Source organism: Meles meles, chromosome 13 (assembly GCF_922984935.1).
Source record: "Meles meles chromosome 13, mMelMel3.1 paternal haplotype, whole genome shotgun sequence".
Taxonomy (NCBI): Eukaryota; Metazoa; Chordata; class Mammalia; order Carnivora; family Mustelidae; genus Meles; species Meles meles.
In genome coordinates this window covers 1366536-1391178 of record NC_060078.1, presented here as the reverse complement: position 1 = coordinate 1391178, position 24643 = coordinate 1366536, and the positions used below count along the sequence as shown (strand labels likewise).

General features: G+C 53.2%; 1 protein-coding gene across 1 annotated transcript in view; it reads right to left on the bottom strand.

The window, feature by feature from the left end:
- Positions 1-22739, bottom strand: part of GALNT2 (polypeptide N-acetylgalactosaminyltransferase 2) — a 181189-nt gene extending 158450 nt beyond the window's left edge. Inside the window, exon 1 of the mRNA XM_046026557.1 lies at positions 22526-22739. Within this exon, the coding sequence (XP_045882513.1) occupies positions 22526-22651 (126 nt within the window). The 5' untranslated portion in view covers positions 22652-22739. The remainder of the gene's footprint in view (positions 1-22525) is intronic.
- Between the last annotated feature and the right edge of the window lie 1904 nt (positions 22740-24643).

Below are 24643 nucleotides of genomic sequence, written 5' to 3'. Positions count from 1 at the left end.
GTCAGAGCCGCGGAAGGCGGGCTCCACACAGAGGCAATGGTTCTCTCTCGTAGAAAGCCTTTACCCAGCGACGAAGTCCACGTTCTTGCTTTGGCTTCGGGCACTGACTTCAATAAACGGCCACGTGCGCAACCCTGCATTTGGTGTTTGATATTCTTTTTGTCCAACTGATACCATCCATGATGCTGTGCAGTGACCTTTAAAAGTCCAGCAGATTCTCCTCAAGTGTAAAGGCTACGAAATGTTTGTTTCTCACAAGGAAGTGCTTCATTGTGTTAGAAAATGAGGGCTAGGCAACCCAACATACTTCCTCTGGGCACCGAGATCCAACTTCGTGTGCAGCTGCCTGTCGGGTGTCAGCGGACTTGCTGAAAGGCTCAGGGGCGCAGGAGCCCTGTTCGGGCAACTCTTTGGGCTTCAGGCTCCTGCTCCGTATGAGGGATAGTAACACCCATTGGGCAGGATTACCTTGGGATGAAACTCAACACAGATGGGCAACACCCACCCGGGATCTGACCCAACGGAGATGCTTAGGGTCCTTCTCCTTCATCCTTCAATTCCCTGAGCACTTCTGTTTTCTCCCCCTTCCCCCCCACCAATGCCGCCACCTCCACACCCCTGCAAATTACTGGGCTCTAGATTTTTCAACCCTTGTTTTAATGAGTCTATGTTTACACACAATATATATGCTTTTTTTAATGTGCTGCCTCAAAGCGTTCTAGAAGTGGATACGGCTTAAGTACACAAGAGCCATCATCTAGAAGTTGAAGGAAATCTCAGAGTTGTCACATAAGGGGCGTAGAATTTGGCAATAAGGTTGGAAGATGCCACCCTCTGAAAATAAAGCCGAAAAGAACCAAGAGAATGAATGGCATTAGCCATCTGGGGCGATCTTTCCAAGAAACAGCTCACTCTAGCTGATGATTTAGAAGTGTAGCTGATGAGAAGAGAGTGCGTCTCAAATCTCGGAGAGGAATCGAAAACAAAAACCTCATCAGGATGACTTGGGCAAAAAAATCTAAGGAACGTAGCATAAACCGTAATCTAATTAAGTACCAATATGTTTCAGGAAATAGTTCTGCCAGCTGAATACTAAAGAATGTTGAAAAGAAAGTCAGATGTATCAGTCAGGGCCCAATTAGGATGCAGACAACACGCCAGCTTTTTGAACAGAGGGGGTCTAATAGAAATCGTTCTCTGGGTGTAAAAGTTGTTAACCAGGTCACTAAGGCATCAGGGAGGTAGCAACCAGGAAAGATGGTGGAGAGAACAAGGGGGAGACGTGGAAGGACTGACCCTTACAAACTCAGAGACGGGGTCCTGATGCCCAGAGCTCTGAGTACGGGACGCTACGATGGGCCCAGCCCTGGGAGAACTGGATTCAGCTGCCGCAGGTGAAGCCAACAGGTGTCCCTGGAGGCCGTTCATGGGAAGGGGAAGCTTAGGGCAAGGACCAAGTCCCTTCTCTGCTGCCCATCTTGCTGGTCCCTTGATTGCAGCTCCCCTGCCCCCCCCCAACTGTCAGGGCCTGCTGGGGAGCTGCTGGCAAGAGCAGAAAGGGGCTGACATGCAGAGTCCAAGCTTGGGCATCACAGAGTGGAGTCTGGAAGGACTGGGGGCTGAGACAATGGTTTAATAAATTACACACTGGGTTTTTGTGAAAAATGAGTCTCCACTGCTACCCTGGGGAGAGGGTATTGATTCTACACACAGAAATATCCCCAGAATGCTGAAGGCCAATGCATCAAGCTTCATAGGCAGAGGGAAATCAGGCTACAGAAAACATTGCTGCTCATCCAGGATTGCTGTGGTTTCCTGAGCACATGAGCCCCCAGGAGCCTTCTTACAACGCCTGCTTCTCGTCATCAGCTAATGAACTGTCCATCTGATTTACCAGCATTTTACAACTCTGATTCGTGGAAACCCCAATCTTTGATTGATAACCTCCAAGGTGAACTAATACAACTGAGTTTCCAAACCTGGGAAACCCAGAGACCCTGGGCCGGTGGCAATTCCTCTCGCAAAGCTATGTCCAAGCCAGCTGAAGGGCTGCTCTGATTGATTTACAAAAGATTTTATTTACTTATTTATTTATTTGACAGAGAGAGAGAGACACACACACACACAGTAAGAGAGGGAACACAAGCAGGGGGTGTGGGAGAGGGAGAAGCAGCCTTCCCGCTGAGCAGGGAGCCCGATGCAGGGCTGGATCCCAGGACCCCGGGATCATGACTTGAGCCAAAGACTGAGTCACCCAGGCGCCCCAGGGCTGCTCTTATTTTAACTGTGTGTTTACTACACGTGATTAACACACTGGAGGATTTATCAGGTATCCTTTAGAAAATAATTGTGGGGGTCTCAACTGTTTCTACAAATACGTTAACACACACACACAGAGAGAACTGCGCAGAATAAAGAAAATAGATACAAAACTTCAACCTCTCAGTGGATTAAAAACCTATTCATGGCATTCCTAAATTCTGGCCAGTTTATCCTACAACAGAGAAATCAGCCAAAGCCCACGGATCTCAGAAACCTCAGATGCACGGGTACCTCTAGCCGTTCCCTCCCGACTCTGCTTCTCAGCGTGCACAACGTGACCCATCCCAAGAGGGGACAACAGGGAGACAAGGACAGACACGCTCCTGGCAGGTCCTCTACTTTCCATTCAAATGAGCGTGTGCGAGGCTGTGGCGGGGAATTGGCCCGGCCGCTGTGCAGAGAGCTGAGCGGTACCCACCAATTCCAGGTCAGACCGGGACAGACAGCTTTGTTTATTTCCTCCCAGCAGATAAGTGGCTCACAGGCAGGCTGATGACAAATGTCAGTGTCCTCTAATCATGAATAAGTTCTCATCAATCAGCTGGTACATGATCCAGACTAGGTTGTCTGGAATGTTTTTTTCCCAGAGATTTACAAACACACAGTCACTGACACTCAACATTATGGGGTCAAACCTCCCTCCTCAAAAAACAAAAAACGAACAAACAAAAAAACCAACAACAATGACAACAAAACAACCAAACCCAGATGAAAAAAATACAGCAGAATAAAATCCATGATTGCTGAACTATGAAGAGCCCACTCCCTCCACTCATTCAGTCCAGAGCCTCTAAAAAAAGTTGGATTTTCTTTAAGCTCTATGCTGTCATTTTGGTATCTTTTGCTCATTATTTTCCATTGTAAACAGCAAGCTTCTTGGAGATTCCAGAATAACTACTCATGACTAAGAGCCTCACTCAGTAATCCAGTGGGCAATCCCCTATATATTTGTCAACACTCAGCTCTGAATATAAAACCAAGCACCCAAATGGAAGACCCAACTCAAATTCAAAGTCCATAAAATGGACCAAACCTACAAGCAAGGACTCCGTAACGTTTTGCGGTTATGGCCAAAAGATGGAACCTCTCCGTAATGCCTTCCTGAACTACCGTTCCCAAACCTGACTGCGTGAGAATCAGGAGTGGGGAGCTTTTTCTAAAACATGCTTCAGCGCTGTGGCCCAACATTCCAGTTTAATGGGTCTGGGGTAGGTCCTGGGCATCTGCACTTTCACATCTCCCCTGGCGTTCCGCCCGCGTGCCCAGACTGAGAAACACTGGACCACGTTTTGGGGGTGGGGCACAGAGGAGAGATGTAAGCTGCAAAGAAAACCAGTGAAGACAGGGGAGAGAAGAAAGATGGTAATAGCCGGGATCCCAGGCTACCGGAGTCCCTGAATTTCATTTCAGTGCAGCAAGTCAAGTGCCGTCCTTGGGCAAATTCCTTCAAGTCTGCGTATCCTGCCTTTGCGAAATTCACTAATTAGTACTGGTCATCAGATGAGGGATCTCTTGAGATAAGGACACTATGCATGCCCTAACAGGCCACGTCCCCGTCTCTCCGGAACACCATGTAGACGTTCAGAAGGCGTGGTGCCAGAGGCTTGCTTGGGGCCCACCACGTGGAAGAAGGGGACAGAGCGAGCTCCGAACCAGGATCTTCATTTCCACCTTCCCTGGCAAAATCTGCTTCTCCCTGTGGTGGACAAAAAGCGTGCTGACCTACACAGAGTAAGTCTGCATTTCTAACGGAACGACATACACACCTTCTCAGCCAGGAAGAAGCAGAGACGTGGGAGCGCATGGCTGTGCGTGTGCGTACAAGCACGGGCACCAGGCCACGTGCCTGCGGCTGCAGACAGGACATGAACTTCAGCTGAGTTCAAGACAACACGGACACGCACACACACACACACACACACACAGACACGCGATAGTGAGCACCTTCTACCTATGTGCCACGGCACATTAAGTGCTGGACAGATAACATCTCATTTAATCCTCGTAACAGAAAAAGGTCCTGTTACTTCCATCGTACAGAGGAGGTGACGGAGACTTAAGGAAGGCAGGCACCTGTCTGGAGACAGACAGCAGTAGGAAGGGCTGAGACTGGACGGACCCAGCCGAGGACTCCAAAGCCCAAAGCTGCCCCTGCCACCTTCCACACACGCCCTCAGGGTTCCCCAAAAGCACAAGCAGCGCAGGCAACACACGGCCGGGCGGAAGGTGCTGGCCCTAAATCCACGTTATTAGTCCCGGTTAGTACTGCTCCAAGACATCCAACGCAGGAGACTCCGTCAGCAACGGAATCCTCGTTTCCGCAGAAGTTACGTCCTATGCCAGAGGTGGAACCGGGGAGGGACGAGGAGCAAAAAGGGAGCTCAGTGCCCTCGCACACAGAGAGTGCACTTTATAGCGGTTTTCCTCCCCGGCCAGGAAGATCACCCCCCAAAATATAGGAAACAGAAAGCTCCAACCTCCAAAGAGGGAGGGAGTCGTGCTGCACGGAAATTCTCCCTCCAGGCTCCCCTGCTCTCCCTCCTCCCTTGACTCAGGAGGTCCTCCAGCCACCGGCACCCATCCACCCACTAGTGGTTCGAGGCTGAACTAACCCCATCTCAGCTAATCACCACGACCCATTCTAAATTCTTGCCCTAATGACTGCCGATGCCATCCCCTCGGGTCTCGTTACTCTGTACCTCCAAACTCTCCGCATAATGGAGGGCAGGATTTCCTCAGTTCCTAAGAGGGCCAAGTTCTGGAGTAAAATCCTATTGTTGGGTCTCCAGGTCTCAAAGAGGCATACAGGGCTTGCCTCGGCTGCTCCTCATGCTTCCGGTGGCATCTGCACTCCTCCCAGAACCCGGGAGCTGGTTTCGAACACTCGGCAAGTCGCCGCAGGCAGCCGGGGTGCTGAGTGAGGTACACACGGCCCGTGCGCCCATCCCGAGGCCTCCGACAGTACTGTCTAGAGGTGCCCCCACATTTCACAACACGAATCCACCTCCATCCTATCCGTCCGGAGCCCTGCATCTCCCAGCCTCTACGGCAGGAGGCGGTTGGTGTTACCAACGCAGTTTTTTCTTTATCGGTGGTCATCGGAGGCACGGAGCATTAACACGGGCAGTCAGCGGGAGCTGCCGAAACTCAGCACACCCAGCACACGGGCTGCTGAGTCCGAGTCTCTGGCGGGTCTCCTCCACAGCCCCACTGCCGGGACACGACCTTAGCCTGGTGACTGTCTCCAGTTAGCGTCTACACGCAGAGCAGTTCCATGAGGACGAGCGGGGGGAGGGAGAGCTCATAATGAAAAACTCTTCGCTACATACAGCTGGAAGGAACTAAGAGGGTTTAAAAACAATTGATAATTTCTATTGCTCATTATCTCTCTCTCTCCGACTTCAGCAGCCCGGCGTGGTGGCTCCCTGCACTCCTCCCACGAGTGAAGCGGCTCCCCCGGCTGATTTAATAGCACAGATACAGTCAGGGCCTGCTCGGCGGCAACAGCAATGCAGTCTTTCTGGAGGAAAAACCGCCCTATGGTGCACTGCACGGGGGGAAACGCCAGACACCCAGAAATGAAAGGGGCTCCCTCCCTTGACCACGTCTGCCAGGCCACAGCTGTAACAGACTGGAGACAATGCATGAACGGGCAAGTGACTCAGAACTCAAGGCCAGGTCACCCAGCAGGGGAAAAGCCCAGGGAAGGGCGATGGCAGGACCAGCATGTGTCAGAATAGTTTGGCCTGGTTTACCAAACAGCACACCGTTCTCATCACGGTAACCCCACCAGTCTGACACTCATCTCACTAACCAATGTTTACAGAGAACCCACCGGGTACGGGTGCTGAGCCACACTCGGGGAGCCCAATGATACAAATGAGTAAGTCCCTAAATGCTTACTGAGCCACTGCCTCCCTTGCCCACTACACTTCCATTCACCTGCCTTCTTCTTGGCTGTCAGTTGCCCAACCACATCAAATTTACTCTGGCCCCAGGACCTTTGCCCATGATTCCCCTCCATGCCTGGACAGCCTTCTACTACATCCTCATGGCTGGATCTTTCTTCTCCAAATGTAACATTCCCCCCCCCACCAGTCCTTTCTGCTGATTATGTGAGCCCCCCTTGGAGTTCCATGTGCGGCTCTCCAGTACTGGCTGGGTGGCCTTCAACCTGCACCCTTCCCGGAATGCAGATTCCCAGGCCCACGAGGGCCTCGTTCCCCAAAGCCTCCCTCAGGTTTGATACACTATGGCTGCTACTGCACCTCTGCAAGAGGGAGGAGGGCAGGAAGGGGAGTAGCTAAGCACATGCCAGTCCTCAAGACGCTCAACAGCCTGTGGGATGCGGGCAATCAAAAATTACATGGCGCTGCTCAGCAGGTTGGGGGAGGTCTCAGGTTGTCAACAGTGGCACATGGTGAGCGACCCTGGGACAGTGGAAGGCTGTGTCTCCCTCTCTGCTGGACCAGCAGGATTCTGGAGATGCAGACCTCCTCCTCTGTGGGCACAAAGCCCAGTGTCAGGGGGTGGTGAGAAGAGCTCAGGCTAATCCCCAGCTCAAGTGCCTTTCCTCCTTTGTCCCAGGCACCACTTTCCTCCCCTCACAGGCGGAACAGAGGACCAAGAAGTAGGGCCCCCTCTGGGGGCCCTAGGGAAGGCTAAGAGGTGCCCCAGGGGATCTTCAAGGCCACACAGGCACACAGGTACAGCTGGTCCCAGGCAGTGCAGAGATGCTCAGCACAAACACAGTGTCCCCCTTGTTACCACCCAGAGGAAATGAAATGCTGAGTGCTGTCCATCTCCTAAACTCTCTGGGCACCACTTAACAGTCCAGACAGCCTTTTTAAAGGAAAGAGCAATGCCTTAGAATGGGGATTCTCTATCTCGAGACATCTCAATGTGCCGCAAGTACTGGAGGGCTGCAGACAACCTTTAAAGGTCATCTCTTAGCCTGGCTCCCTGCCTCCACCACCCCAGATGCCTAATTAGCACTTAAATGGGGATGTTCTGAGCACAGGGCTTCCTGACTGTCAGGCAGGGCAAGGGCTAGTTTCTAGGCTTTTCCACTATTTCTCTGTGTGCAGACCTCCAAAGCCAGACTCTCCTTCTCACAATGCAACACTCCCTTCTTGGAACAAATAAATACAGTCGACCGTACAGACGGTTCCTCAGTCAGACTCTCCCCGAGCTCCGCACGGAGGGGGAGGCACGAGGAGAGCTGGGGAGGCACGAGGAGAGCCTGCCTCAGGGGACATGGGCACTGGCGAATCTCCAAGGGTGGGCCAGCTCCAGGGACCTTGGGAGGAGAGGCCCAGCCAGAACATCTGCAGACCGGGAAGGCAGTACTTAAAGGCAGACACGCATGAAATTGCCCTCCCACCAGCTCACTCCCTCAGGCCATTAAGCCATTAGGTCTACTCAGTTCCCCTGCCCCTGGGAAACACGCTGCACTGTGACCAATTCCAGTATCTTAAACCCTACGGTGCCCGAAGTGACACTTCTGGTCTTGCAGGGAAAGCTCCCACCACCGGGGTCTTCCGTCCCTGAGTTCATGCCCAATCCCTAGTGCAGCAAGTCACACCAGGAGGTCACCACCCACTAGGGTGTCTTCCTCCAAGCAAGCCCCCTTGTCCAGCAGGGAAGCCTAGAGTTGACTCCCAGAAGCCTCTGCGGGAGGCCCACATGCCAGGGAAAACAGAAGTAGGCCCTCGCGTGACTGGTCAGCGCCAGCCCCCCTGCAGCTCACCGACTTCCAACAACCCATTCCACAGATGAGAAAACGAAGGCCCGAGTACCGGTGGTGTCGGAACCCTGGCTCTTTTAGTGGTCATCACCAAACATCCAGGGCTCTGCACGGACTGTTCTTGTTGAAATCATCACGCAGCGTATCTGTTAATCTGCAGTCTAGCTGTAAGTCGTCTTAATTAGAGGCATCAGAGAAAACCACATGAACACCGTGCTAATTGACAGAACTAGTCCTCGGCCCTCATGGGGGTGGGGGGCTTTGTTGCCTTGCCACAATTATTAATTTGTCTTCCACTTGTCACTCACCTACAGTTTCAAAAGCAAGCCAGAAACTGAACTAATGAAACTAAAAGAACGTTTACTAATTAAAACCTTGCGGAAAAGTTTTCAAATAACACCCCGCATTCAGATAATAACAGCGCAAGGTATTGAAAAAAAACCAATTGCCAATTAGAGTTAAAAAAAAATTAATTATACACTCACATAGTTAAAACCCACATCCTGGTGTAATTTGCAATGACGAGAGATTAAGGGGTAAAATTAGAAAATCAGCTCTCGGTAAGCAGGCACGGGAGAAGGTTCTGGCCTGCTGCTTCCTGCCTCCACCTGGGTACCCTGCGCAGCTCACCACCCGCCCTGAGGCTCAGTTTCCTCACTGGAGAGGAGAAGGGCGCAGGAATCCCTTATGTCCTTACCCTCCCTCCAAGGCGAAGGTTCCAGGCAGGGTCCACGGAGGTGGAGGGACTGTCTGGGAACGCAGGCTCGCAGGCTCCTCTGCTTCAACAGGGCAGAGGGAGGCCGGCTCCAGGGGGCACAGGCGCCCGGGGGCTGGTGAGCGCTGGCCACTGAGGACAGCCCCGCCCAGCTCGGGGTGCCAGCACCCGCCCCTCTGATAGCCTGAGACTTTACATCAGCACCAGGGGTTGGAGCACCTACGACCTGCGTACCAGCCCTGTTCTGACTACTTAGTCTTCGCTGAACAACCCGATGAGATACATGAATGAGGAAACTGAGGAACAGAGGAGTTAAGTAACCTGCCTGTGTGTCCACAGCTAACTGGAGAAGCCAGACTTCAAACCCGGGCCCGCGGCCCTCCAGCTACATACCCCAGCAGCCACCCTACCCCAGTGCCTCACGCCCCACCAAGGGCTTTCTTGCACGATCTCTCTGGGCTCCGCAAGACTGTCTCCCAACACCCCAACGTGGATTTCCTGAGCTGCCCCCTGAGACTCCGTCTCCCTCTGGACACCAGCGCTCAGGGAGCCAAGCAGGCTGTGCTCCCAGCACTCAGAAGTCTCCCCACGTCACACACACACACGGAGTCTGGGTCATCAAGACCCCACTCTGCAGGCAGCTCAGACCCTGGGCACCCTCCAGCCCTCCACAGAGGCCTCCTGGCCACCGCTGAATCCTAAAATAAGATCTCACAGTACCGAGGAGCACTTTGCTTGAAGACACCTATGGGGCAGGTGGAAAGAACACCAGCATGTTCCGATGCCTGGCGTGAAAAACTAGATGGATTAGATCATCAGAAATCCCACTCTGGGGCCAGTGCAGTGCAGACAGAGGATGAAACTAGGCAGCCCTCAGGCAGGGATGTTCCCTGGGAGCCCATCAGTGCAGCCTGGACGACCACAGCCAGGCTCCTTCTGTGCCGCCCTCGGGCTCTAAAAACCCAGACCGTTCCCCATCCTGGCTCATGGGCAGCTCGCAGTGAAAAAGGTCACCGAGATGATCCCCAGGCCTGCACCTGCTGTCTGTAACTCATTCCTGGGTCCAGGACTGCAGCTCCAAAACCAGGATGGCTGCGGTGGACCTTCTCCAAAGGTGCATTTTAGGTAGCCAGGGGACCATGACAATCCTAGCCCTAACACTGTTCCTGCATGACCTGGCGGGGGCAAGTTCATAACCTGGGGGTCCACTGGAAACCGCACACATCAGGGCGGGAAGAAAACTAGCTCCAGAAATGAAAGATAAACGAGCAATGTCTCTGAAGTGTTACGGGCATCAGCGACAAGGCTGATGTAAATCTGTACCTGGAATGACACTTTCCAGAAAAGATGAATTATCATACATTTGTCACGAATTGCTCATTTACAAAGCCAAGGTCAAATATGAGGTGCTGGCGATAATATTCTGCTGGGGAAACAAACAAACAATAGGAATAACATATAGTTATTAAAGGTCTCCCACCCCAGCTTCCCAAATCATCCGCAGCTCCTAATGGATTGTTTATTACAACAAGCGAACTGCCCGGGATGAATGGACAAGGCGGCAGGAGGACTGAACACCGAGACGTGTCTCCTGCCCACTCCTACCTGTCAAACGAGAAGGATGTGGTCAGTGTAAGACTCTCCACACCAGACTCCAGCGGGCGATACGGTCTCTGGGCTGGTGAGGTGTAGGCAAACTCCCCAAACACCCTAAAGTGACACTTTACCACCAAAACGATCACCAAACTTAGCCATCTCCTAATGGAATGTAGATAATTTTTAAAAAAATGTTTTAAAAAACATTTTATTTGAGAGAGAGAGCGCACAGACGCGCGAGCATCACGGATGGCGGGGGCGGACAGAGGCACAAGCAGACACCTCACTGAGCAGGGAGCCCAACGCGGGGCTCGATCCCAGGCCCCCGGGACCACGACCTGAGCCGAAGGCAGGCACTGCACCGACGGAGCCCCCCAGGCGCCCCGAGAGCATCTGTATAGAAGAAATGGAATCACGTGCTGACGCAGGTGGCAATTCCAGGATCGTGGGCAACCTCTGACGCATCCTTTGGAAAGGGGCACCACCAGACGTTCCTCAATTACAGAGGACACGTGAGGCTGACGCGGATCTTTGCTTATTGTGCTCTATGATCTATGAGAAACGTGTGCGCACTCTCCGTCCACAGTTCCTGGCTCATGACTCCCCAGACCCTTGAATCTCCTGAGTGCCAACAGGAGCATCTCTTCTCATAATATTTGGTCTGTTGTCCGCTGTTTCTGAAAACTCCTTCAAGCCAGAAAGTTGAAATGGGTGTCCCCTTATTCCTAACACGCCCCCTTCCAACTGGGTTCATGGGAACGAGCTGACTTCTGGAAAGCACCACGGGAGTCAACCATGTGACGAGGGGCTGGCACTTTCAGTCCCACCCTGATTTCTGGGGACCAGTGGGGAGCCAAAGACTGAATAAGCTACCAGTGGCCAATGATTTGATCAATCACGCCTCTGTAATAAGAACCCCAGGCGAGGGGGCTCGGAGAGCTTCTAGGTTGGAGAACCAGAAGGTTTCCATGTGCCACGGTGCCAGGCCCCAAAATCCACGAGGACAGAAGCTTCTCATTTGGGACTTTGCCCTGTGCCTCTCTCTTCATACGGCTGTTTGTTCAGACCCGTTGATATTCTCCGTAATCAACCAGTCAGCTAGTCAGTAAACGGGTTTCTGGAAATCTGTGAGCTGCTCTAGCAAACTAACTGAACCCAAGAAAATGGTGGTGGGGACCTCCGATATCTAGCCCGTCAGTCAGAAGCGCAGGAAACAACCTGGGCTTGCGCCTGGCATCAGAAGCAGAGAACAATCTTGTAGGTCAGAGGGTTTGACCTGTGGTGCCTGACGCCATCTCCAGGGAGACCGTGTCCCAACTGGACTGGACTGGAAGACACTTGGCTGTGTGGCAGCATCGCCTGGGAGAACAGAAACTGGGAGCAGGAACCTTGCACCGACTTTATCACTCAGCCTTCAAGCTGCTTTTTCAAAAATATTAGTTTTCACCCGGTTTGCTAGTTTTAGCTAAAACATCTACAAACAAATTTTTTAAAAAGTTAATGAAATTTCTTTTTAAAGATTTTATTTATTTATTTGACAGACAGAGATCACAAGTAGGCAGAGAGGCAGGCGGGGGGGGGGGGGGGGAAGGCTCCCCGCTGAGCAGAAACTTTTAAAAGGACACAAAAATACAATAGTAGGAGGAACCCCAGGTACCATCAGTCATAGCCCATAACACATCTGCCCTCTCTCATGCTTCCAGAATTTTCCTTCCAGGCATGGTATCACTGCGTCCATAAATACTTTAGATTAGGTCCACAAAAGATAAGGATTTTCAAAAAACAACCCCAAGACCATTACTGCCACTAACAAAATCAATGAGGATGCTTTTCATTTCATCTACTCTCCAGTCCCTACTCAACTTACCCCTAATTTTCTTTCTTTTTTTTTCTTTGTTCTTTTTAGGTCTTTCTCTAGTTGGTTTGGTCGGTGATTCTGAGCTCTACAAAGGAAAACCGAGCACCCTGCTCACTTCGGAGATCCCAGCACTCGACAGAGAATGTTCCACTGAGTTTCTGAATGGGTTTGCTCCTCACCGTTCGTCTCTCAAAAATAAAAAAAAAAAAGAAAGAAAAGAAAGAAAAAGAAGGAAACATCTATTTACACGGATCCTGGGAATTGGGAGTGAAGAGATGGCCATGTTCCAACGGAGGCTACCATTTTCCTGCATCAGGGACAGGAGCCTGGGGCTGCATTCTCCGGAAGGTGAGGAACCTCACACATGAGAAAGAAGACCATAACCCATCGATTCTAATTTGCGCTATTTTCCACGGTTTGACGTGAAACTGGGACGCATCTCACAGTGAAGGACACCGTGGGTGCTGAGGGCCGGGCAAGGGCCACGACGCACCTGTCATGGCCAGCACGTGTCCAAACACACAACACACTAGGAGCAAAGCCCACATGATGAGCATCAGTGGCCTGGAAGAAAACCCCAGAAACACGGAAGCACTCAGAATCCTTAGAAACCAAATCAAGGGGGGGAAGAACCGGATGGTGAATTGGGGAATTAGGGAAAATTCCCAGAGGAGTCAAAAATTGGCTAACTCTACATAATTAACAAGCTCCATTAAGAGCCCAGAACCAAGAGCTTTTAGCATCTCATTGATTTTTTTTTTTTTTAAATGCTATGTCACCAAAGGTCTTGGTGGCACGGGTGACTTTGAGGAAAACAGGCACAAATATCTCTGAGTCAAAAACTAGACACTGGAAAAGTTTTAGAAACACCTTACCCAATATATTTCATGTGCGTTTTCCTTTTTTGTCTATGCACAAGAGTGATATATGGAAAAATCAATGTCTAATTAAGTCTAAAAGAGCTCTTTAAATAAGTAGACAAATAAAAATGTTAACTGATAAAGAAACCATTGTGTCACAGTTCAATGAACAGCGTTCCTTTTCCTTGCCTAGTGGTACATAAAATAATGGTTTTATGAATAATGGCATCTTAGATTTGATAAAAAGATGTATATTCTACATGAAGGGGAAAGTCAGTGATTATCAAAAATGAGCGGCAAAAAAAACAAGTGGGTGACCTGACTGGCACAAGGAAGCAGAAAAGGGCTCAGAGTGGGCAGAGGGGGCAGTGAAAAGAGAGGAAAAGCGGGTAAGCCTCGTGAAGGTCACAGAGCAAAAGCTCAAAATCTAGGTCAACGGGAGAGCCCCTGAGGCGGAAAGCGCCAAGACAATGAGACTGAAGGCGTCCCAGCTGGGCCAAGCTGCCCGTCATCCAGGACAGCCCTGGACATCCCCCTGGACAAGAGTCACCGCCACTCGCCTCCGCCTGATAACAGAGCGCTTCGATTATGGGCATCTCCCAGATGCAGACCTCTAATTTACATCAGCTGCTCACGCTCTCCCGGGTGACTCAGCTAGGACAGACCCTTCAAATGAAGTGTGTCATCTTTCTGGAGCAGCAGCCCTCCACCAAGAAAGAGTCCGCTGCCCACACTGGCCTCTGAAAAAGCAGAGACAGAGAAACCACAATTACCCTCAGTCTGCAGGTCTTTAAAATGACCTTTCCTTTGCCACCATGCAAGTGTTCCAGTCACTCTATCGAGTCACACACTGGTGGCATCGAACGCTCGGAGCCCCACAGAGAACCTTAAGAGCTCCTCACACATGCCAACATTGTCTCTGAAAAGCAGCCAGATGCTCCCACCTGAGAATCAGGAGGGCCTGCAATTTCCCACCATCCCCCCTCCCTCTGATGCGTGTGGGCAGTGAAGCCACACGTCCACTCTAGTTCCCAAGATGCGGGGGCTTCAACGTCACCCACGTTGCCAAGAACGACTTCTCCAGGCCCGGGTGTCGGGCAGGCCTCTGACGTCTGGGTTCCTACAGGCTGGTTGTCCTGCAGGAATCAACAAGCCCCAACCCCCACAGCAACTCAGGGAGATCACATCACAGCGGAAATCCTGCGCCCCGAGCAGGTGCACGGGGATCCGCGAGGGTTTCTCATTGAATGATGACATGCGTGGAAAGCACTCCGCCAGTGTGCAATGTCAGTAACGGCGTACTCGACAATGGACAGCGGACGCTCACCCAGTCCAACTCAGCATTTCACAGAGATCGGCTTGGACAGCAAGCCCCGAGACTGCTCGGCAAGCACATTCTACCGAGTCAAGTCAACAAGCAAATTAACCTGCGGGCACCTCCGGCCGTCCCAGGTCCGAGGTGGGGACTAGGGGCGCGGGAATACGCATACCACTGTCACTAGGAGGAGTACACATCACCCACGACACCCCTGGGACAAGAAGACCCCAGACTGTCCCATCACAGAGGAAATTCCACCTGTGACACAAACCAAAAGCTACAACCTTCGGGAAAGAAAACCGGCTCGTTTATGTGGCAAAAGCCACCAAAAGGACCTACAACCAAAACACAGAACACAGCTAAAACCAGGGGCTGCGTGGGGAACGGAGGGAGCCCCAGGAATTCACCTGCTTCCAGTTGGGCTCAGACCTGTTCAAAGCTCACTTCCCCATCGAGCCGGGGGACCACCACGGTAACACGACGACCCCATCCCATTCCTATGCCCCCACACTGCTGTGTTCCCCAAGGCACTTTCCACACCGTGTCATTTACTTACCGGTCATGTTTTGGTCTAGCTAACCACCCCCCCCCCCCCAGGAATGAAAGTTCCATGAGCAGAGGGGTTCTGTTATATTTGCTGCCATATTCCCAAGTACCCCAAGAGTGCCTGTCACACAGCAGGGGCTGAAGAAGTATTCGTTGAAAGAACGAATGAAAGGGACCAGAGCCTGTTGTCATTTCTGCTCCTGCCAGATGGGCAGACGAGGATGTCGTCTTCCGGACAGGCAGACATGGGGCAGGGGGGAGGGTAAGAACACACGAAACCTTTCAGGGTGCAAAAGGTGAAAAGGAAGAAAGGAGTGAGATGGACCGAGGCTACCATCAGGGCATTCCTGAGTGCGCTCCAAGATGCCTTCCAGGAATGTTCTGACGCGGTGCGGCAGGATGAGGGCTCTGCCAAAACGCATGGAAGGGAGCAGGGAAAGCCGGGCCGGAGAGCTCGCTGTGAGCGAGCAGATGCCTCCGGCCCGCCCCCGCACTGAGGACAAAGCCCGCCTCCCAGCCCTCAGAGAGGCTCCCAGCAGAGGACTCTGGACTCTGGGTCTGCCATCCGCCAGCTCCGCGACCTTGGGAAAGTGACTTACCCTCTCTGTGCTTCAGGCTTCCCCGCAAAATGAGAGGAAACAAAGGGCAATTATGAGGAGTCGCTGAGTTCATATGGATAGGGCAGCTTTAGGACAGGGCCTGGCACACGGCGGGTGCGAACAGCACAAACCTTTATTAAATTATTAAAACCCTTGCCCTGGGGGGTCCACCCCAGACCTCACAGAGAGGCTGTCCTGTTCACAAGGGTCCGACCGCAAAGGTCGCGGGAGAAGAAAAGAAACCAAAGTTAACAGAGACACAGCAGTGGCTCTAAATGAGGGGCGGGGGGACTCTGACCTCCTGGCGACTTGTCGACAACTTGGCGGTTGTCCCGTATGGGGTAGAGAAGCGTCTAAACATCACCACGCACAGGGCAACCCCCAAAACCAAGATGATCCGGCTCCAAATATCAACCAGGTCTGACGACGCCCCAGAAGGCCCCTTGACCCTGACAAACCACGTGGCCGGTTCTGGGCTCTGGAAATCCAGCAACTCTGTCCTAGCCACGCCGACCCTGCCTCCTCCGGAAGAGTCAGTGGGCAAGAAACCGCCAGCTCGGCAGGACCAGGTGGCTGGCACTCGGGGCCTGGGAGACCGGGGAGGGCAGAGGTGCAGGCCACGGTTTGCCAAGGCAGGTAGTCCCATGAGAGCTCAGTGAGCCCCGGGACCGGCCCACTCCCCGGCCCCAGAGAGCCGCCCCTCGGCTGCCGCTGCACCAGAGCCCAGGAAAGCTGTTTCCATGCAGGCCCAGGAGGGAGATTAATTGTGACCATTTCTGGTTTCTTCAAACCCAGCCCCAGTGAATCACTGTCTTCCACATTCCGGCACGCTAAGAAACCCGATGTGTCTAAAATGCCACATTTCCCGGGCCCAGAATACCGGACATGACGGAATGTCTCACCCCAGGCAGCAAGGGGCAAGAGTGAGGCCAGGAACAGAGATCTACCCGCCTAGGGCAGGGGGCCAAGGGCGAGGAGGACGGGCTCCGCCATGGAAGGCCTTGTTAGCTGCTTGAGTCTGGCTTTTTATTTCCCAGAAATGGGCACGTGCTCAGCAAGGAGAAAGGTGTGGAAGGCTCTCTTGAGTGGAAGGTATGCCAGACCACCTGGACTCAGTCCTTCAGGTCAAGCACACGGCCAAGGCTCGCAAATCCTCCTGCCAGCTAAGAGACAAGGTCAAGTTCTACGAGGGCGTGGGTGTCCACCGGGGTGCCCCCTCCAACGCTTTCAATCCAATTCTCGAAGGATTGTTTCTCGCCAGAGCCAGGCTATCCTGAAACCCACTCTGGAGAGTCTGCTCGTGGGAGTGCCAGGCAGGAGATCCGCCTTCAAAAACTTCACCAATAAGGCAGGTTGGAGGCAAGGCTCCAAGATGACAGGAGGGGAACAAGGGTTCCCAGTAGCAATGGAAAATCGAACACTCCCTCAAAGGAAAGGTGACCTCTCAGGTCAGAGAAGTGAGCCCAGGCCAATGCTTCCTTGGGTCCAAGCACACTTGCAGGAGTGATACTCAACACCCAGGCTCCAAAAGGCCCCTGCGGTGGCAGGCTTCAATTCTTTGGTTGCTGATCATGCAGAAGGGAGCCCAAGGGAAGCGACCTGGACAGCCAGGGGCTGGGAGCCCCTTGGGGTCTTGAGATGGGTACTTAATTAACAACCAGCACGGAAGCATCCCCCTGTTTTAATCTGTGCGGTAACCCTGTATGGGTGTGTTTCCATGTGGACATCTACCCGGCTTGTATGTCTCCGCGAACCTTCCAGAACAGGATTCACAAGGAGAAAAGGAGAAGAACAAAAAGGGGGAGTGGATTTGGCCAGGTCTGGCTATTTTCTCATCCCACAAATTCTGCTGGGCCAGCTAGGAGACCTCACAGATTTCCTACCCCCCCAGGAATACCCTGTGTCTTTCCCAGGATCCCAGCCACAACCTCAAAGTCAACTCCTGCGTGTCCTGGGTCTCTGCCCCCGGCAGCCTGACCCTCACCACCACCACCGCCTCCTCCTCCTTGCACCAGCCCACCGCCCCGGATATGCGAGAAGGTAGGCAGCCCAGCGCTGCCTGCTTCGAAATCGACTTCTTCCCAAACTTACTTCCTGCCCTCCAGAGAGCTGGAAAATGTGAAGGGCAGAAACAAGATATTATATGAATCTATAGCCATAAACCTATCGACCACCTCTCGATGACCTCCTCCCCTGTTCCAAAGAGGAATCCCACCACACATGAGGAAGTATGGTGGAGAGACAGACAGAGGGCCTAAGCCCACACACACCCTATACCAGCTGGGTCTCCCCAACCCTTCCTCACGGGGTCCAGCAGCTTCTTCTGCATGCTTGCTGGGGGGTGAAGGGACACACTTATCACGCCGGCACTGTTTATCGGTCACAATCTGTCCCCTTACGTTTGCGCCACAACATAACTCGGGAGGCAGCCACAACATAACTCGGGAACAGGGAAACCTGGTTTTCCTTAGGGAAAAGTCCCCATCACAGTGCCATTTGTCAGGTTCTCCGGCTATAGTGCTCCCCCACCACGAATGCCCTCCCTACCTCGGCTTCAGGCTCTCATCTCCAATGGAACTTCCTTAAACTCCAGACTGATTCTAGGGAGCGAGGTCCACCCACAGACTCCCAGCTCTGCTGACACCCATCCAAGCACGTGGCGGCTTCACGTCCCATCTCGTAGCAGTCACGGCCACCGCCCCCCCCTGCCCGGAGAGGCAAGGCCTAAGGGGCAGAGTAGGGGAGCCCAGATCCGAGGGGGGTGGTGTGGAGCAGGCCGGCCTCCTTGCCACGAGAAACCTCCACCTCGGGCCACGTTCACAGAGACACCCACACTGCTTACACAAGCACAGAGAAAGGTGCGGCCTCCACCCAAGCTTTCCGGCTGGCTGCCCATAGGTGGGCCACCGCAGCGGGTTCCGGAGAGCTGGCATGTCTGGACCACTCCCCCAAAAGGCAGCCCTTAATGTCATTCAAGGTTCTTCAGTCCGAGCCCAGATACACCAAACAAATCAATGTCAGAGGAATGGATGAAGGATAAAAGACAAAATAAAAACGTCAACGATTTTCCGGAGAGCAAGAAGACACTGCAGATTCCTGGTTCGATATATTTTCAAGGAGTATTTCTGCCTTTTACTTTTTTCTTATCCCCCCAACGCTCTAAACCATTTATTCGGTATCTACTGTTTCCCAACCCCTACTGCTGGCATTTAGCTCCCCACCACAAGGTGAAAATGATGATCCCCACAGTAAAGAGGAGAAACAGAGGGTCAGAGAGGTTCGGTAAATTAGTAAAGGTCACTAAGCAGAAGGGGGTAGAGAGCTAATGTCACTCAGTACCAATAAGTGGATTTGTGCCTTCTTCCTGTGAATATCCACCACCCAGCTCAAAACACACTGCTGTTTCCCTACGATGGACCAAATTAAAAACCAACAAGTCAGCTTGGTGTGCGGAGCCCTCTCTCTACAGCCAGTCCCCAACTCCTTCTCCAGTTTTGAACCCTACTGTCCCCCTATACATGTCCCATGCCCCAGCCAAGTGGGGGCTCTCATCATTCCCTCTTCCCCCCAAATGCCTCCTGCAAGATCACCCCCAAAGTCCTCCACCCTCGCACCCCCAGAGCAAGGGCTGCAGCCCTGTGCCCACTCATCAGGGAAGGGAGGTGGAAAGCGAACGGGCCGCCCAGCCCTTGGTCCTGTCCTTCAGCTACGGCTTCCCTCACTTCCCGCGGGTGGAAGCAGCAGAGAAAAGGGGGGTCTCGGACTGGACACACTCTCTTTCAGGAGCAATCGTGCTTCACATACTGGGAAATCCTCCCCTTTCCAGCCTCAACAGCCACACTTCACCCAGAGGCAGGTTCACTGCAACAGAAATCCCTTCTTTTCCATGGCTCCATCCGCCGCCAACTTGCCAAGGCCTGGGGGAGACTTAACATGATTAAAATTTTAGAGCATTTAAGACGCTTAAAGGAAAGGCATCCTTGGAGTGCAAATCATCAATGGGGGGGGGGGGGCAAACTATGGGAGGAGTGGAGAGATCCACACAAATGCAAATGCACTGATTTTCGACAATATTACGCAGAAACTGATTGACCTCACACCCCAGACCTCAGCCTTGCATCCCAGATGGTGTGGCAATGGCCCCACTGCCTCTGAGCACCTGCTCCTGTTTTCCTGTATTAGATCTGCAACCTGAGGTGGGGCGGCTTTCTGGGTTTTGCCAAGTGAAGAATAACCATCCCGAGAAGAGTTATTTAACAGGCAGGGCACACAGTGACAAGGCTGGGAGGGGATGCTGAAGCAGCAGAAACACCAGGCCCGCGCAGGTCAGACAATCCCCCAAAGCCTAATCCTGAAGCCTGGTACCCCGTGAAAAACGCCGGGGCAGAGAAACTGGCTCAATATGGAAGGAGAGCCTTCACTTACTACAGCGTAGCATGGAGCAAGAGAAGAAACATCCATTCCACTTGCATCTTAAAAAACTATCGCTAGTATTTAAATTCTGCCTTAACTTGCATACCACGTGATCTTTTTTCACGTCCATACTTTGCAAGCTAAAAAAAAAAGACAAAACAACAAAAAAAAACCCTACATATTTCCCTTTATCATAAGGATGAACTAAATTTGACGACTCTTGAGTCTTGAAATCCATGAAAACAATTCAGGAGGAAGGAAGACGATGCAGTTTTATACGCTGGATTCGGAAATTCAGGACAGTGGGGCTCTATTCAGGCCCTTCAGAACAGTCTCTCGGTTTCCAGTTTTATACCAGGGTCCACAACACTAAGTTAATGAGTCTTTTACTGCGATTTCAAAAGCTATTGCATTTACACACCTCTTTCTCAACTGACAAATCACTAAACCATTCTAAGGGCTAGGATTAAATTTTATGGTTCGTTGACAGAAAGAATAGAATCCCAAATCACCACTCCATGTATAATTGTTCATTGCCCACACGTTTTTTTCCTACCTGATCTCTGTACCTTCCCATTGCCACTAGGTCACAAAGAGTTTTTGGATTTTTTTTTTTTAATTAAGGGTACCACTTCAGGGGTTAACACAGAGGACCCCTCAAAATCCAGCAGCTGAAGCCCACCAGGGAGAAATCAGCTTCTCTGGATGCTGAGGCCACACTGTTGCTATGTCTAATCACACGCACTCATGAAAGTGCCAAACCAAGGAAAGAGAAATACCAGTGTGGCTTATTTGTTTGTTTTTCTTTTGCATGAAAGGCAGAAGGCTTTGCCAGGTCCTACCAGCACACCAGGCCATGTGGACCTGCCAAGGCCCATTTTTCTGCAAAGCAAAGTTTTGAGAATAATTCCAGTTTAACATGACTTTAGTTTTCAAAGGGCTGCACTGCTCCTACTGGATGCCCTGCTCGTTACCCTTCAAGAACAAACAAGAGACTTCAGGTACACAGACAGCAGTTCGCTGCATTAGAAAAAGGAAAGAAAAAAATGGGCTAAGAGCATACTGCTGGCTCAGAGCTAAGCTAGGCCAATTCAGCACATGGAAAGACTTTTCATTTCTGCCCCCGCCAGATAAAGCAAACCCAAGACTCAAAGAAGATACCTACCTCCATCTAATACCTTCAGGTGAGAATGAATGAGTGGGAGAAAGAAACAAACAAACCAGGGGGAAACCCCTGAAGAAGCGTTGACTTCAGGCTGTCTGTTCATCTACAATCAATCCCGTCTGCCCTGTTCCCCAATACCATTCCCTAGTCCCAGCCCAGCCCGTGGTCCACCTAAATTAACTCAGAATTTCCTGGGTTTGCCGAGCCACTAAACGTCACAGTAATGAGGGTTACAGGATTTCGGAGAAGATAACGCGGCTTTCAAAGCCTATTCCCCACCGAACACCCCGCGGGCGGCATGTGCACAGCCAAAGCCCTCGGCTCCCAGCGGGTGCCCGGCCGCAGAACCCCGCCGCTGGGGCGTCTCTGGCCGCTCCATTTCCTCCCGGGCGGCCCAGGTGGCTTGCACGGTCCCCACGGCCTAACCACTCGGCCCTTGGGAGCCTTCTCCAAGCACAGCCAGGGAACAGGGACCATCCCCGCGTAACCGGGCAGCAGGGCGGGGGAAGGCACCCGCAGGGGCCACGGACGGGCGGCGGGGCCGGGATGGCCCGGCCGTAACCCCGGGGCCAAGAGGGGAAGCTGCTGGGGGCGGGGGATCGGGGATGTACGCGACCCGCCTCGCTCCCCGCGCAGAGGCGCCCGGGCCCTCCGCTCACAGCCGCCCTGGGAGTCCGTTCAATCCGGCGCGGGGCGGGCTGCACTCTCCCACCGCGCCCCCAGAGGTAGCGTACGGAGAGAAAGGGGCAGAGACCCCGAGCTGCCCCAGACCACCACTCCCCCAGCGGATGACGAGGAAAGGGTGAGGACTGCGGCGGCTTGTATCCAAGGGCTGAGAAGAAACTTGGACTCCTCTCCCCGGTCCCTGACACTTTGCAAAGGCGGCCGCCGCTCCCTCCTCTCCTCCCCACCCCCTTTTGTGTGTCCCAACACCCCCACGGCTAAACTTCCCACCGAGGGGACGCGGCTCCCGGCGGCCGGACGGGACTCAACTTCAATTACGTGGAGCAGACAGAGGGGGACGTGTACGGAGGGGGACGTCTGCGGAGGGGCACGGGGGGCGACGAGAAAGGCGTCCGGGGTCCCCAGCCCCTGCGGGGCTGCGCCGGGTCGCCCTCTCCCGAGCCTGGCGAGCGCAGAGGGGCCGGGGGCACCCCTGGCCCTGGGGAATCGGCTGGGAGGCCCGGGGAGGGTAGCGGGGGCCCGAGTCTAGGTCCGGGCAGAGGCGAGCAGGAGGGGCAGGAGCGCCCCTCGGCGCCCGGCCGGCCACGTCGGGGCAGGGGGTCTGCAGCCGGGCAGGGGGCGCGTCGGCGCGGGAGGGGCCGGCGGTGAAAGAGGAGTCGGGGCGGGGGAGGGGGGCCGGGCCCGGGCAGGGCGCCCCACTCACCTTCCTGCCGGCGCCGCCGCCCGCGCCCGCGGCCAGCGCGGAGCCGCCCCCCGAGTACATGTAGTAGGCGATGCCCAGCACCCACAGGAAGGCGAAGCAGAGCAGCATCCGCGAGCGCCGCCGCATTCTCCCCTCTCGGCCGCCGGCCGCGGCCGCCGCTGCTCGCGAGTGCTGCTTGGGGCCGGCGCGGGCGGGGAGCGGGCCGGGGGAGGAGCGGAGGAAGGGGAAGGGCGCGGCGGCGGCTCCTCCTCCGGCGCGAGCTGCTGCTCGGCGGCGGCGAAGGCGGCGCGCGCCCGGCGCCCGAGCTCCGCCCCGGGCCGGGAGCGCGGCGCGGCGCCCGAGCAGGAAGCGGCGGCCTCGGAGGCGGCGGGCGGGTCAGGGAGCAAAGGGCGACCAATCGGCGGCGGCTGCGGGGGCCGGGGCGCGGGCCGGAGGAGGGGATTACCGCGTCTCCATGGCTGCGGCACGCGGGGGTTCCGCCGGGAGGGCCTCCGCGGGCCCGGCCGCCGCCCCGCCCCCTCTGCGTCCTGCTCGCCGCTGCCCCTGAGTGACAGGTGGCTGCCCGGGACCGGGCGGAGCGCGCGCACACGTGCGCACACACACGTGCACACACACGTGCACACGCACCCGGGACCCCGGCGGTCACGGCTGCCGCGCGCCACCCCGCCTAGGCTGTCACCTCTTCGGTCCGGGGCCCATAACGGCCGACCCACCTGAGCGTTTTGGTGCAAACCCGCCTGCCTGACGCGACTTTGCAGCTGCTCACTGCAGTTTTCTTACTAATCTTGCAGCAAAACATCCCTGATCCCCAGCTGCCAATTTCATGTGATTATTTAGTCACAGGTGGGAGCCCCCAGGTAGAATAAGAGAGGTCCAGAGAATATTTTTCCGAGAATGGACAGCCCTGGACAGCAGGATTCTTTTGTTTTATTTTGTTTTTAATTAACATGAAAGGGGAAGAAGGGACGCAATATATATATTTTTCAATCTTTCCCTTTTAATGTGTTGCTTTCTTAAAAGAAGAAAGAAGAGTTAACACAAAAGCATCTCAGGGAGACTCATCTGTCTTGTAACAGAATCTGGGTAACCTTGATGATGCCCTTGCCACACTCAAAGTTTCCCGTGCTCCTGGGAAAGAAAGTAAATGTTACTTGGCACTTGGTATTTCGAAAGTGATTCCAGGAGCTTCCCAGTCTGGAGGATGATGGCAGCTTCATGAATCTGAGACTCCACTCACATCTTCAACAAAGTGCAAACACCAACAAGCCTTCAGCGCTACTGGGAGAGGGAATGCCATGAACTGAACTTCTAATTACTTCTTAAGTAGAAGAAAGAAAAGACATCAAATTCCAGCAGAGCTCCCTCCACCGTTGCCAAGGACTTAAGTGAAGTCCGGGCTTAAAACCTCTACAAAGAGAAAGTCAACACCAAGAACTAAAACTGAACACAGGTCGGGTACTTAACAGGGAAGAGGTTTGAAAGAGAATGGGACAGGAGGTGGCAGCCTTGAAGAAGCCTTGCTTCTGGGGAAAGTCAAACAAATAAAGAAAGAGTAATGCCCTTTGGAGGCCTGGCAGTGAAGGGATAGAAGGAAGTAAAAAGGGCAAATTAAAGATCCTACAGAAATAAAAGACAGCCAGTCCCTCCCCCAGACACGGTGACCTATTGAAAACTGCACTTCACTCTACAGATAGAAGAGAACATTCCTGAACTGAGAACCCTGTGTCAAAATTCCCAGTAACAGAACAGCATCCGATTGACAACATACGAAGCTACCATTAAAAGAAAATAGAAACGAAAAAGGAATCACATTTGTTTTGATGGGAAAAAAAATGAATCCTAACATTTTCAGCTGATGAAAATACACACATACACACACACCCCTAAGAGCAGGAAACAGGAGGAATTGTAACACCACCCATCAAACCACCAAACTGACCAAAGCATTATGTGGACACGTGCACACACCCAGACATACATATACACGTACATAGGGACCACTACAATGAGAAATTTAAAAACTAAGAACAAACTAGACAAACATTAGGAAGAAATGCAACAAAAGTTGACCAAATTCAGGGAAGAAGTTGAAAATAAGACAGAACTCCCTGAAAGACG